Source organism: Lytechinus variegatus, chromosome 17 (assembly GCF_018143015.1).
Source record: "Lytechinus variegatus isolate NC3 chromosome 17, Lvar_3.0, whole genome shotgun sequence".
In the NCBI taxonomy this organism is placed as follows: domain Eukaryota; kingdom Metazoa; phylum Echinodermata; class Echinoidea; order Temnopleuroida; family Toxopneustidae; genus Lytechinus; species Lytechinus variegatus.
The window spans coordinates 107,638-124,031 of record NC_054756.1 but is presented as its reverse complement, the minus strand read 5'-3'; the positions used below and the strand labels follow the sequence as shown (position 1 = coordinate 124,031).

Below are 16,394 nucleotides of genomic sequence, written 5' to 3'. Positions count from 1 at the left end.
TCCTTCCTTCCTTCCTTCCATCCTTCCTTCCTTCCTTCCTTCCTTCCTTCCTTCCATCCATCCATCCATCCATCCATCCATCCATCAAATCCATGAATTCATTTAGCTGTACTTACATTGTAACATTCATGTAATAACTAATTTCTATTGTAATTCACTGATGTATGGTTACTGTATGGTAGGCCATACATTTATGTTTGTTATATATTTATTCTTACTGTATGGTAGGCCATATGTTTGCTATGTATATTCTTACCCTATAGTAGGCCATATGTTTGTTATGTATACCGGTATTTTTACCCTATGGCAGGCCATATGCTTGCTATGTATATTCATACCCTGTGGTAGGCCATATGTTTGCTATGTATATTCATACCCTATGGTAATGCCATGTGTTTGCTATGTATATTCTTACCCTATGGTAGGCCATGTGTTCGCTATGCATATTCTTACCCTATGGTAGGCCATGTGCTTGCTGTGCCAGTCAGACTGTGTCCAATGTTCAGGTGAATTTTCTTTCACAAAGTCACTAACTCTGGTCCTAAACTCATTTGGTTTGAGGATTAAGAGCTGGATGATGAAGAATCCCACCTGAGCCTCATTTCCTTCGTGACTTCTCAAAGCCTATTAAAAACAATGATATTACATATTGCAGTAATTGACTTCTCAAAGTCTATTATAAACAACGGTATTACATATTACAGTACATGACTTCTCAAAGTCTATTATAAACAATGGTATTACAGGAGGTATACATGGTTTAACACGGTTTAACATGGTAAAGGGCAATATTAGGATTTTCCTTGGCTTTGGATCATCAAATACATTGCTCATATCAGTATCATATTGATGCGGATACGGCACCGTGGAAAATATAAATGACAAACTCATATCTTCCTGATATTCATGAAATCTATAGTTTGTAAATGACCAGCTCAGATGTCTGAAATGGGTAATAATCATCAATACATGTATCAGTGTCCTTGAATTTATCAAGATTTAAGTTGACAATTGATAAAATTTCACACCACAAAAATAAACCTATACTAAACAAAGAAATTATTTTTTCATGAAGAGGCACAGCAAATAAAGGGCACAAAATAAAATCAAAATGAACAAAAATCAAGAGCTTTGTCATTATTCCTTGTCATATGCGTTATTGCTATCAAATCAAATCTATAAAAAGGTCAGATTACACACTTCATTAATTAATAAAAGGAGAATACTCACCAAACTAAGAACTAGTCTATCGAGGGTGATGATATTCAGTTTCCATACCATTGCATTTAACTTCTCAACACACTGAAACAAGATCAATCAAAATTATGATAACCATTATCCCCAACAGGACTTGAAGGCCACGATGCCCTAGCTCCTCTTCCTATGTTTAATTTACTTTTCTTACATGAATGTGCATGATCATTTTAAACTATCTATGTAACAATTCATTGTTAAGAACTCATTTCACAAGCCTGTAGTATTTATTATTATAAGGATCAAGGGTGGGGGGAGGGGGATTGCCATCCGCAAAGTGGAAATTGTGATTTACTGACTTTCACTGTGATAACCCAATCCTAGATTAATATTTTACATCAAATCATTAAGAAATTGATTAAGTTGAAAAGAGAGATAGAGAGACCAAACACGTTTGATTTGTGATTTACAAAGACATTCCAAGTGCAAAGTTTGATTTACATTGATTTTCAATTGATTTGAAAGATGAAAGATAAGAAAGCATGAAGTCATATTTCTAAATAAAATAATGCAATAACAAATGATTAAATTATCAACATGTTGTGTTAAACAAAACACCAAATAAAAGAAAACTAAAGCAAAAGAGACCAACCATGTTAACATGCTGTCCACCTGCTGATGTTGAGAATTCACAAACTAAATAGTCTGCAAAGGTTCTAATATGCCTAGATAACCCTCGAGGTCCTATTAACTCCAGCACCTTAACAACGGTTGGTGAGATACATTCCGTATCCATGACGAGTAGCATCTTCCAAATAATACTGATGAGAGATGATAATGATATGAATTCTATTGGGTTACAGCAAGATCTATGTGAGGTACCCTTAATCACGTCATGTCTTGAAATTATTTGTAATTTTGAAATTGTTCTTCTTCTTGCAGGATGGAGTGTAACCCTATTTTCTACAGATAAGATTGATCTATCAAATGTTAAAATAAAAAAAAATAAATGCAATTGATTATAATTATTTTCCAACATCTCCTCAGAAATTTTACAATCAATGCATATATCATCATATGTCTTTATCTGTTAAATGCTTACCACATATACATGTACCTTGTATAAAAGAATAAATTAGAGAAAGTATTTTCTTTTTTTAAATGATTCAGTGGATTAATAGCATTCTGAACATTAATAATTAATAATTATAATCATAATTATTTATAATTACTATCAATTCTTTTTAAACTGTGAGTTTAATAAATAGGTCGGTATCAAATAAAGGTAACAGTGTGCAAACACACTCGATGGTTAATAATTTTACATAGTGCTATTCACAAAATATATAAAAACATAATATATATAAAAGTAAGTAATACTGAATGATGACATGTACTATCAAAATATGCAAAGAAGTAAAATGTGCCAATTTTCTCATTCATATGAGAAATGATATAATGCAATGACAGCAAGTCCACTGTAAATGTGTGAAAATGAAAACTATGTCATAAGTTTTGAAACAATGACCTAAAACGATTGATTTGAATGAACTTACCACAGGAAGTATGGGGGTGTGCTGGGATTGATTTGAATGAACTTACCACAGGAAGTATGGGGGTGTGCTGGGATTGGAGAAATGACGAATCCTATCTGCTTCAGAGATCACACCTGAAATGAATATATAAAAAAAAAAAAATCATTTTCAGAAAATATAAAGCAAGTAGTACAATCAAGTAGTCAAACTTCTGTAAATACCGCTTTTTTGCATGATTACTTTTTATGTTTAAAGGGGAAGTTCACCCTGAGGAAAATCTGTTACAGATTAAGAATGTTATTAGAGTACAAAGTTTTGGATTTGTGACGTCATAAACGAGCAGCTGCCCCATGTGTTATGTAATATAAAATGCATGAATTTCAAATTTTGTATGGTTCCTGATGACTTGATTTTGTTTTCTATTCATGATCGGGTGTGAAATGTTTTGTCTATTGATAATACAAAAGGTACAGTGAAAACCATTTTCAATTTTCTGAGAAAATGACTTTTCATTGATTTTTTACCATTCACTATGTAGGAATGCTGCTCGCAAATTACGTCAATAATCAAATAATTGAAATTCTAATAACTTTTTAATTATTTGATGAATTTTTCTCAAACCTTCGGCAATATTTTATATTATTTTTTTCTGCTATTTTTACAATAAACTTTTTGTCAGGGTGAACTTACCCTTTAACAAAACCCAAAGCATAGTGGTCTAATGGTTCTGACTCTTGTCAGAGGGTCGTGTGCCGTAGGTATACTAGCCATGGCGTGTGTTTTCCTTCAGCAAGAAATTTATCTACACTAAGCTGCACTCGACCCATGTGAAATGAATAAATACCCAGCAGGAATAATTCCTTGCATGCATTGCACACCGATGATGGTAGCTCGACCTAAAGATGGGGTAATAATAGCGAGCGCTTTGTATCCTCAGGCAAAAAGCACTATATAAATCCAGCTATTATTATTATCATATCATTTAATCTGTGCTGTACAATATTTCACAAAAAAAGTAATGACTCCTTACATACAAATGAACAAAAAAGCAAAGTTGACCTACTTATCAACCATCAGCAACACTAGCAAAATACAAAAACAAGCACCAACGCTAGCACTGAACAAATCACTAACTATACAAGGTTTTGATTGAATCAAGCATACTTACTAGTCCATCTCTTATATTCATCTTCTATAGCCCTCTTGAGTCCTCTCATCTCTGTTGGCATGTTGTTCTTCTCAAAGAATGACTGAAGAGCTGATGGGAAGCACTTGAGAGTGTGACTGGCCCAGCTATGAGGTGTGTTACTGATTAGCGTTGATAGGATATCAGTACACCAGCTACCACTCAATGTCTCAGAACCTAATAAATGAGATCAAATCGGTAATAAGTAGATAAATGGAGAACTTGAGAGTGTGACTGGCCCAGCTATGAGGGGCGTTACTGATTAGCGTTGATAGGATATCTGTACACCAGCTACCACTCAATGTCTCAGAACCTAATAAATGAGATCAAATCGGTAATAAGTAGATAAATGGAGAACTTGAGAGTGTGACTGGCCCAGCTATGAGGTGTGTTACTGATTAGCGTTGATAGGATATCTGTACACCAGCTACCACTCAATGTCTCAGAACCTAATAAATGAGATCAAATCGGTGATAAGTAGATAAATGGAGAACTTGAGAGTGTGACTGGCCCAGCTATGAGGTGTGTTACTGATTAGTGTTGATAGGATATCTGTACACCAGCTACCACTCAATGTCTCAGAACCTAATAAATGAGATCAAATCGGTAATAAGTAGATAAATGGAGAACTTGAGAGTGTGACTGGCCCATCTATGAGGTGTGTTACTGATTAGCGTTGATAGGATATCTGTACACCAGCTACCACTCAATGTCTCAGAACCTAATAAATGAGATCAAATCGGTAATAAGTAGATAAATGGAGAACTTGAGAGTGTGACTGGCCCAGCTATGAGGTGTGTTACTGATTAGTGTTGATAGGATATTTGTACACCAGCTACCACTCAATGTCTCAGAACCTAATAAATGAGATCAAATCGGTGATAAGTAGATAAATGGAGAACTTGAGAGTGTGACTGGCCCAGCTATGAGGGGTGTTACTGATTAGCGTTGATAGGATATCTGTACACCAGCTACCACTCAATGTCTCAGAACCTAATAAATCAGATCAAATCGGTAATAAGTAGATAAATGGAGAACTTGAGAGTGTGACTGGCCCAGCTATGAGGTGTGTTACTGATTAGCGTTGATAGGATATCTGTACACCAGCTACCACTCAATGTCTCAGAACCTAATAAATGAGATCAAATCGGTAATAAGTAGATAAATGAAGCACTTGAGAGTGTGACTGGCCCAGCTATGAGGTGTGTTACTGATTAGCGTTGATAGGATATCTGTACACCAGCTACCACTCAATGTCTCAGAACCTAATAAATGAGATCAAATCGGTAATAAGTAGATAAATGGAGAACTTGAGAGTGTGACTGGCCCAGCTATGAGGTGTGTTACTGATTAGTGTTGATAGGATATCTGTACACCAGCTACCACTCAATGTCTCAGAACCTAATAAATGAGATCAAATCGGTAATAAGTAGATAAATGGAGAACTTGAGAGTGTGACTGGCCCAGCTATGAGGTGTGTTACTGATTAGCGTTGATAGGATATCTGTACACCAGCTACCACTCAATGTCTCAGAACCTAATAAATGAGATCAAATCGGTAATAAGTAGATAAATGGAGAACTTGAGAGTGTGACTGGCCCAGCTATGAGGGGCGTTACTGATTAGCGTTGATAGGATATCAGTACACCAGCTACCACTCAATGTCTCAGAACCTAATAAATGAGATCAAATCGGTAATAAGTAGATAAATGGAGAACTTGAGAGTGTGACTGGCCCAGCTATGAGGTGTGTTACTGATTAGCGTTGATAGGATATCTGTACACCAGCTACCACTCAATGTCTCAGAACCTAATAAATGAGATCAAATCGGTAATAAGTAGATAAATGGAGAACTTGAGAGTGTGACTGCCCAGCTATGAGGTGTGTTACTGATTAGTGTTGATAGGATATCTGTACACCAGCTACCACTCAATGTCTCAGAACCTAATAAATGAGATCAAATCGGTAATAAGTAGATAAATGGAGAACTTGAGAGTGTGACTGGCCCAGCTATGAGGTGTGTTACTGATTAGCGTTGATAGGATATCTGTACACCAGCTACCACTCAATGTCTCAGAACCTAATAAATGAGATCAAATCGGTAATAAGTAGATAAATGGAGAACTTGAGAGTGTGACTGGCCCAGCTATGAGGTGTGTTACTGATTAGTGTTGATAGGATATCTGTACACCAGCTACCACTCAATGTCTCAGAACCTAATAAATGAGATCAAATCGGTGATAAGTAGATAAATGGAGAACTTGAGAGTGTGACTGGCCCAGCTATGAGGGGTGTTACTGATTAGCATTGATAGGATATCTGTACACCAGCTACCACTCAATGTCTCAGAACCTAATAAATGAGATCAAATCGGTAATAAGTAGATAAATGGAGAACTTGAGAGTGTGACTGGCCCAGCTATGAGGTGTGTTACTGATTAGTGTTGATAGGATATCTGTACACCAGCTACCACTCAATGTCTCAGAACCTAATAAATGAGATCAAATCGGTAATAAGTAGATAAATGGAGAACTTGAGAGTGTGACTGGCCCAGCTATGAGGTGTGTTACTGATTAGCGTTGATAGGATATTTGTACACCAGCTACCACTCAATGTCTCAGAACCTAATAAATGAGATCAAATCGGTAATAAGTAGATAAATGGAGAACTTGAGAGTGTGACTGGCCCAGCTATGAGGTGTGTTACTGATTAGTGTTGATAGGATATCTGTACACCAGCTACCACTCAATGTCTCAGAACCTAATAAATGAGATCAAATCGGTAATAAGTAGATAAATGGAGAACTTGAGAGTGTGACTGGCCCAGCTATGAGGTGTGTTACTGATTAGTGTTGATAGGATATTTGTACACCAGCTACCACTCAATGTCTCAGAACCTAATAAATGAGATCAAATCGGTAATAAGTAGATAAATGGAGAACTTGAGAGTGTGACTGGCCCAGCTATGAGGTGTGTTACTGATTAGTGTTGATAGGATATTTGTACACCAGCTACCACTCAATGTCTCAGAACCTAATAAATGAGATCAAATCGGTAATAAGTAGATAAATGGAGAACTTGAGAGTGTGACTGGCCCAGCTATGAGGTGTGTTACTGATTAGTGTTGATAGGATATCTGTACACCAGCTACCACTCAATGTCTCAGAACCTAATAAATGAGATCAAATCGGTAATAAGTAGATAAATGGAGAACTTGAGAGTGTGACTGGCCCAGCTATGAGGTGTGTTACTGATTAGCGTTGATAGGATATCTGTACACCAGCTACCACTCAATGTCTCAGAACCTAATAAATGAGATCAAATCGGTAATAAGTAGATAAATGGAGAACTTGAGAGTGTGACTGGCCCAGCTATGAGGTGTGTTACTGATTAGCGTTGATAGGATATCTGTACACCAGCTACCACTCAATGTCTCAGAACCTACATAAAACAGGGGTGAAGAAGTACTTACAACAAGGAAAGAGAGAAGAAACAAGCTGCAATCAAAAAATTATTGATTTTTCTAATAATTAAGAAACATACATTGGAAAATTGGTTTGGTTTCTGGAGTCATATTTAATGCAACTCTTTCTGAAACAGACTCCTGGGCCCAATGCACAACTTGAGTTTAAATTCAACTGGAATTTCAAAATCAAATCTTTAACCTATGATCGACTTGAAATGAAGTTGTATAAAAAATCACCACCAGGACAAAGAACTTATCAAATCACTGAACTGATGGTTAAATAAGAAAAACACTAGATGGTATGGCTAGATCTAGTAACACTGCTTATAGCTTGAGTCTTTCTAATGAATGTGATAAATCTGTTTACTCTCAGAAGTAAACTCTAATTCATTGGACATATTTTTGCTTCTTGATGATTTGAACACAAATTAAAATCACATTGATTGTGTAATTAATATCATTTCACATAATATGACCTACTTCGCAAGTGAAAATCTTGTTTAGCTTCAAATTAGGAAAGAAAAGTAAATGGTAACCAAGCCGTTTTTTTTATACATGTTCACCTGTCTATGAGTGATCTGAAATACCAACAGAGTGGAGGAATGCAGTAAAACTACCAATGATAATGAGAGATGTCCAACATTAGCTTTTTATGTAACCACTTATGCCGTTTTGAGATTAGCCCTTTCCGATAGAATGCATTTTATCCAATGGGATCCTTATCAGTAAACATAACATGCATTAACCCGAATTCTCCGGGGGGGGGGGGCCATAATGGCCCCCCTCAACAATTTTCGCAATATATCTGCTGCGCGAAATTTTTTCACCTCGCAGCTTACTGACTTTTTACATTCAAGTCTCGCGCAAATTTTGAGACCAAATTTGTGATGCCCGGGTACGCGGTTACAACATTACGCAACATTATGCAAGTGCATGTCAGACCCAAATTTGCTCATAAACGTGATTTCATGTACAAATCCAATGCAAATTGCGTATTTAGCCAAAATTCATAAATGTATCATTATTTCTACTTTTACTGATTAAACTTAATTAATTTTGCCTTGTTTATGATCAGAATTATGTCTGGAACAATTTCCATTGAAAAAACAATAAAAAACAAAAAGTAAAAAACAAAGAAATACATAAGAAATTCATAAAACAATAAAATACATAAGAAATTTATTTCCAAACCAAAGTTTTTTTGAATTACGATTGTTAAGAATGCTACATAGAAAATTTTTACAAAAAATTAGCATTCTAGGAGCTTTATTTAGTGAATTAGAGCAAAAGTATGATTTATGCATAAATTAGCATAATTAATTCATATAAAATAAAATCTCATTATCTTGGAAAATTTTACCATACAGCCTTGTAGATTACATCGCACACTACCAGCGTGCAAATTTTTGCGTAACTCGCGCGATCGGCGGCCGAGATCTTAAGGGGGGGGCCATAATGGCCCCCCGGAATGACAAGAATCAAAATACCCCGGGAGATTTAGGGTTAAATGATGAATTATGTACCTGTGACATGCATAGCTCTGGCTAATGTTAGGACCACTGCCCTGTTCAATTCCTCTGATTCTTGTGATAATAACTGCTTTGGTTGTTTGAGAAACCGTGAGAGCTGTGGCTGAACCTCAGCACTTCCTAGACTTGATATAATACGTAGGGCTGTACTCTCAATGCTGGAGAAAAGAAAGAAAGATCAAGATGGAGATGATTTGAAAATATCAGGTTGCAGAGAATCATTATAAATATGTCATGATCTTATCATCAGTACTATTATCATCAACATTATCATCAACATTATCTTCATCATCATCTTCATCATCATCTTGATCATAAACATCATTACACCAATTATCATACATGTAACTTATGGCACGGCAATTTCCAATATTATCACCATCATGACAGTGATTATCATTATCATAATCTCTACCCGTCCCCTACCACTAACACCCCCATATCAACCCATTATTAATGCCTTACCAGTAGAAGAGTTGATTATGATTGGTTTGCGGTAGTGTGCTTAGGTTATGTAGATTACATAGAAGCTGAACTCTAAAGTGAGGTTGGATGTGATGGAGACGATAGCTCAGCAATTCAAGTAGAGTGTTCAGGATACCCCATGCTCTTACTTCGCATACCTTTGGAAATACGCTACCTGCATGAGATACAGATAATTATCATAAACATTTAGCTGACAAATTGATCAATGAATATTAGTCATGAGTGGAAACAGCACATAAATATTGACAAGGTTGCAACTAACACCTACCCAATCATCTCTTTGGGTATTTCATAGTGAGGGAGTGGAGAAAGAATTTTATTCACAACAAACATCACAGGGTAAGAATTCGTTGGTTATGTTTATCTCCAACTCTCACTCAGGATGATGTCATATTCCTTTTCATGTAACATACATTGCTGTAGTCAATGTTCTTAAATTTGATTTGTTTATACCTGTACAGTACCTCAGTATTATTCTCTTTGTTCTGTAATGCCAAACCCTAACAATATCATACTATCAATAATGTGTGTTAATGAAAAAAAAAACCCTGATTCATCTGGCCAACCTAAAGAGGAGAAAGAATTTGGAACTGAATACAGAATCATAATATGACTTCGTTCAGTATACTTCCTAAGTATCCTAAGTATGATTTTTTTCAAACCCATTAGAAATTATACAGAGAAAATCATACAGGCAATGAAGTAATACAGATTCAGAAAAGGCAAAGCAGACATAGAATCACACAATTATTTCAATAAAAGTAGAGTTGATCACAGAGTATGAGAGTTGTGAGACATGAGAAACTGGAAAGCTGCAATAGCCAAGAGGTAAATGCAATTCCATGACTTTTCACAAATTTTCCAAATTCCCTGACTTTTCCCTGACAACAAATTTTTCCAGGATTTTCCATGACTGTGGGAACCCTGTAAATCATACAAACCTCATTATCAAGGGCTTTAAGCCCCAAATCATTATCAAGGGCTTTAAGCCCTAAATCATTATCAAGGGCTTTAAGCCCTAAATCATTATCAAGGGCTTTAAGCCCTAAATCATTATCAAGGGCTTTAAGCCCTAAATCATTATCAAGGGCTTTAAGCCCTAAATCATTATCAAGGGCTTTAAGCCCTAAATCATTATCAAGGGCTTTAAGCCCTAAATCATTATCAAGGGCTTTAAGCAACAAATCATTATCAAGGGCTTTAAGCCCTAAATCATTATCAAGGGCTTTAAGCCCTAAATCATTATCAAGGGCTTTAAGCCCTAAATCATTATCAAGGGCTTTAAGCCCTAAATCATTATCAAGGGCTTTAAGCCCTAAATCATTATCAAGGGCTTTAAGCCCTAAATCATTATCAAGGGCTTTAAGCCCTAAATCATTATCAAGGGCTTTAAGCCCTAAATCATTATCAAGGGCTTTAAGCCCTAAATCATTATCAAGGGCTTTAAGCCCTAAATCATTATCAAGGGCTTTAAGCCCTAAATCATTATCAAGGGCTTTAAGCAACAAATCATTATCAAGGGCTTTAAGCCCTAAATCATTATCAAGGGCTTTAAGCCCTAAATCATTATCAAGGGCTTTAAGCCCTAAATCATTATCAAGGGCTTTAAGCCCTAAATCATTATCAAGGGCTTTAAGCCCTAAATCATTATCAAGGGCTTTAAGCCCCAAATCATTATCAAGGGCTTTAAGCCCTAAATCATTATCAAGGGCTTTAAGCCCCAAATCATTATCAAGGGCTTTAAGCCCTAAATCATTATCAAGGGCTTTAAGCCCTAAATCATTATCAAGGGCTTTAAGCCCTAAATCATTATCAAGGGCTTTAAGCCCTAAATCATTATCAAGGGCTTTAAGCCCTAAATCATTATCAAGGGCTTTAAGCCCTAAATCATTATCAAGGGCTTTAAGCCCTAAATCATTATCAAGGGCTTTAAGCCCTAAATCATTATCAAGGGCTTTAAGCCCTAAATCATTATCAAGGGCTTTAAGCCCTAAATCATTATCAAGGGCTTTAAGCCCTAAATCATTATCAAGGGCTTTAAGCCCTAAATCATTATCAAGGGCTTTAAGCCCTAAATCATTATCAAGGGCTTTAAGCCCTAAATCATTATCAAGGGCTTTAAGCAACAAATCATTATCAAGGGCTTTAAGCCCTAAATCATTATCAAGGGCTTTAAGCCCTAAATCATTATCAAGGGCTTTAAGCCCTAAATCATTATCAAGGGCTTTAAGCCCTAAATCATTATCAAGGGCTTTAAGCCCTAAATCATTATCAAGGGCTTTAAGCCCTAAATCATTATCAAGGGCTTTAAGCCCTAAATCATTATCAAGGGCTTTAAGCCCTAAATCATTATCAAGGGCTTTAAGCCCTAAATCATTATCAAGGGCTTTAAGCCCTAAATCATTATCAAGGGCTTTAAGCCCTAAATCATTATCAAGGGCTTTAAGCAACAAATCATTATCAAGGGCTTTAAGCCCTAAATCATTATCAAGGGCTTTAAGCCCTAAATCATTATCAAGGGCTTTAAGCCCTAAATCATTATCAAGGGCTTTAAGCCCTAAATCATTATCAAGGGCTTTAAGCCCTAAATCATTATCAAGGGCTTTAAGCCCCAAATCATTATCAAGGGCTTTAAGCCCTAAATCATTATCAAGGGCTTTAAGCCCCAAATCATTATCAAGGGCTTTAAGCCCTAAATCATTATCAAGGGCTTTAAGCCCTAAATCATTATCAAGGGCTTTAAGCCCTAAATCATTATCAAGGGCTTTAAGCCCTAAATCATTATCAAGGGCTTTAAGCCCTAAATCATTATCAAGGGCTTTAAGCCCTAAATCATTATCAAGGGCTTTAAGCCCTAAATCATTATCAAGGGCTTTAAGCCCCAAATCATTATCAAGGGCTTTAAGCCCTAAATCATTATCAAGGGCTTTAAGCCCCAAATCATTATCAAGGGCTTTAAGCCCCAAATCATTATCAAGGGCTTTAAGCCCTAAATCATTATCAAGGGCTTTAAGCCCTAAATCATTATCAAGGGCTTTAAGCCCTAAATCATTATCAAGGGCTTTAAGCAACAAATCATTATCAAGGGCTTTAAGCCCTAAATCATTATCAAGGGCTTTAAGCCCTAAATCATTATCAAGGGCTTTAAGCCCTAAATCATTATCAAGGGCTTTAAGCCCTAAATCATTATCAAGGGCTTTAAGCCCTAAATCATTATCAAGGGCTTTAAGCCCTAAATCATTATCAAGGGCTTTAAGCAACAAATCATTATCAAGGGCTTTAAGCCCTAAATCATTATCAAGGGCTTTAAGCCCTAAATCATTATCAAGGGCTTTAAGCCCCAAATCATTATCAAGGGCTTTAAGCCCTAAATCATTATCAAGGGCTTTAAGCCCCAAATCATTATCAAGGGCTTTAAGCCCTAAATCATTATCAAGGGCTTTAAGCCCTAAATCATTATCAAGGGCTTTAAGCCCTAAATCATTATCAAGGGCTTTAAGCCCTAAATCATTATCAAGGGCTTTAAGCCCTAAATCATTATCAAGGGCTTTAAGCCCTAAATCATTATCAAGGGCTTTAAGCCCTAAATCATTATCAAGGGCTTTAAGCAACAAATCATTATCAAGGGCTTTAAGCCCTAAATCATTATCAAGGGCTTTAAGCCCTAAATCATTATCAAGGGCTTTAAGCCCTAAATCATTATCAAGGGCTTTAAGCCCTAAATCATTATCAAGGGCTTTAAGCAACAAATCATTATCAAGGGCTTTAAGCCCTAAATCATTATCAAGGGCTTTAAGCAACAAATCATTATCAAGGGCTTTAAGCCCTAAATCATTATCAAGGGCTTTAAGCAACAAATCATTATCAAGGGCTTTAAGCCCTAAATCATTATCAAGGGCTTTAAGCAACAAATCATTATCAAGGGCTTTAAGCCCTAAATCATTATCAAGGGCTTTAAGCAACAAATCATTATCAAGGGCTTTAAGCCCTAAATCATTATCAAGGGCTTTAAGCAACAAATCATTATCAAGGGCTTTAAGCCCTAAATCATTATCAAGGGCTTTAAGCCCTAAATCATTATCAAGGGCTTTAAGCCCTAAATCATTATCAAGGGCTTTAAGCAACAAATCATTATCAAGGGCTTTAAGCCCTAAATCATTATCAAGGGCTTTAAGCCCTAAATCATTATCAAGGGCTTTAAGCCCTAAATCATTATCAAGGGCTTTAAGCCCTAAATCATTATCAAGGGCTTTAAGCCCTAAATCATTATCAAGGGCTTTAAGCCCTAAATCATTATCAAGGGCTTTAAGCCCTAAATCATTATCAAGGGCTTTAAGCCCTAAATCATTATCAAGGGCTTTAAGCCCTAAATCATTATCAAGGGCTTTAAGCCCTAAATCATTATCAAGGGCTTTAAGCCCTAAATCATTATCAAGGGCTTTAAGCCCTAAATCATTATCAAGGGCTTTAAGCCCTAAATCATTATCAAGGGCTTTAAGCAACAAATCATTATCAAGGGCTTTAAGCCCTAAATCATTATCAAGGGCTTTAAGCCCTAAATCATTATCAAGGGCTTTAAGCAACAAATCATTATCAAGGGCTTTAAGCCCTAAATCATTATCAAGGGCTTTAAGCCCTAAATCATTATCAAGGGCTTTAAGCCCTAAATCATTATCAAGGGCTTTAAGCCCTAAATCATTATCAAGGGCTTTAAGCCCTAAATCATTATCAAGGGCTTTAAGCCCTAAATCATTATCAAGGGCTTTAAGCCCCAAATCATTATCAAGGGCTTTAAGCCCTAAATCATTATCAAGGGCTTTAAGCCCTAAATCATTATCAAGGGCTTTAAGCCCCAAATCATTATCAAGGGCTTTAAGCCCTAAATCATTATCAAGGGCTTTAAGCCCTAAATCATTATCAAGGGCTTTAAGCAACAAATCATTATCAAGGGCTTTAAGCCCTAAATCATTATCAAGGGCTTTAAGCAACAAATCATTATCAAGGGCTTTAAGCCCTAAATCATTATCAAGGGCTTTAAGCCCCAAATCATTATCAAGGGCTTTAAGCCCTAAATCATTATCAAGGGCTTTAAGCCCCAAATCATTATCAAGGGCTTTAAGCCCTAAATCATTATCAAGGGCTTTAAGCCCCAAATCATTATCAAGGGCTTTAAGCCCCAAATCATTATCAAGGGCTTTAAGCAACAAATCATTATCAAGGGCTTTAAGCCCTAAATCATTATCAAGGGCTTTAAGCCCCAAATCATTATCAAGGGCTTTAAGCCCTAAATCATTATCAAGGGCTTTAAGCTGTCAAGCATGTTCATGAAAGTGCTACCCATTTTGACAGGCATGGAACCTCATTATCAAGGGCTTTAAATTGTCAAGCATGTTCATGACAGTGCAACCCATTTTGACAGGCATGGAACCTCATTATCAAGGGCTTTAAATTGTCAAGCATGTTCATGACAGTGCAACCCATTTTGACAGGCATGGAACCTCATTATCAAGGGCTTTAAGCCCCAAATTGTCAAGCATGTTCATGACAGTGCAACCCATTTTGACAGGCATGTCCATCGATATCATGCTGAGCTAATACTCTATTAGAGAAGCATTTCATTAGGAGTTTGGTCAGTGATTTTTACTAATTTATTGGCAATCAGCAAATCAGATACAAAGATATCAAGTAGATTGTTGGTGAAAATCACTGAATCATTGAAACAATATTAATGGTCTTTCTACTTACAAGTGAATCCTTTGATTCCAAGAGATACAATCTCAATGTAAGCCAGTAGACGACTGTATGTTTCTACTAGAGCAGGGATGTATACTTACAAGTGAATCCTTTGATACCAAGAGATTCAATCTCAATGTATGCCAGTAGACGACTGTATGTTTCTACTAGAGCAGGGATGTATACTTACAAGTGAATCCTTTGATACCAAGAGATTCAATCTCAATGTAAGCCAGTAGACGACTGTATGTTTCTACTAGAGCAGGGATGTATACTTACAAGTGAATCCTTTAATTCCAAGAGATTCAATCTCAATGTAAGCCAGTAGACGACTGTATGTTTCTACTAGAGCAGGGATGTATACTTACAAGTGAATCCTTTGATTCCAAGAGATTCAATCTCAATGTATGCCAGTAGACGACTGTATGTTTCTACTAGAGCAGGGATGTATACTTACAAGTGAATCCTTTGATACCAAGAGATTCAATCTCAATGTAAGCCAGTAGACGACTGTATGTTTCTACTAGAGCAGGGATGTATACTTACAAGTGAATCCTTTGATTCCAAGAGATTCAATCTCAATGTACGCCAGTAGACGACTGTATGTTTCTACTAGAGCAGGGATGTATACTTACAAGTGAATCCTTTGATTCCAAGAGATTCAATCTCAATGTAAGCCAGTAGACGACTATATGTTTCTACTAGAGCAGGGATGTATACTTACAAGTGAATCCTTTGATTCCAAGAGATTCAATCTCAATGTAAGCCAGTAGACGACTGTATATTTCTACTAGAGCAGGGATGTATACTTACAAGTGAATCCTTTGATTCCAAGAGATTCAATCTCAATGTACGCCAGTAGACGACTGTATGTTTCTACTAGAGCAGGGATGTATACTTACAAGTGAATCCTTTAATTCCAAGAGATTCAATCTCAATGTAAGCCAGTAGACGACTGTATGTTTCTACTAGAGCAGGGATGTATACTTACAAGTAAATCCTTTAATTCCAAGAGATTCAATCTCAATGTAAGCCAGTAGACGACTGTATGTTTCTACTAGAGCAGGGATGTATACTTACAAGTGAATCCTTTGATACCAAGAGATTCAATCTCAATGTACGCCAGTAGACGACTATATGTTTCTACTAGAGCAGGGATGTATACTTACAAGTGAATCCTTTAATTCCAAGAGATTCAATCTCAATGTAAGCCAGTAGACGACTATATGTTTCTACTAGAGCAGGGATGTATACTTACAAGTGAAT

General features: G+C 36.4%; 1 protein-coding gene across 1 annotated transcript in view; it reads right to left on the bottom strand.

The window, feature by feature from the left end:
* LOC121430898 (mediator of RNA polymerase II transcription subunit 23-like) overlaps positions 1-16,394 on the bottom strand; it is a 70,049-nt gene that overhangs the window by 10,745 nt on the left and 42,910 nt on the right. Inside the window, exons 18-24 of the mRNA XM_041628325.1 lie at positions 9,375-9,549; positions 8,904-9,067; positions 3,898-4,092; positions 2,797-2,863; positions 1,847-2,015; positions 1,231-1,302; positions 454-624 (exon numbers count right to left, since the gene is read on the bottom strand). Coding sequence (XP_041484259.1) covers positions 454-624; positions 1,231-1,302; positions 1,847-2,015; positions 2,797-2,863; positions 3,898-4,092; positions 8,904-9,067; positions 9,375-9,549 — 1,013 coding nt within the window. The remainder of the gene's footprint in view (positions 1-453; positions 625-1,230; positions 1,303-1,846; positions 2,016-2,796; positions 2,864-3,897; positions 4,093-8,903; positions 9,068-9,374; positions 9,550-16,394) is intronic.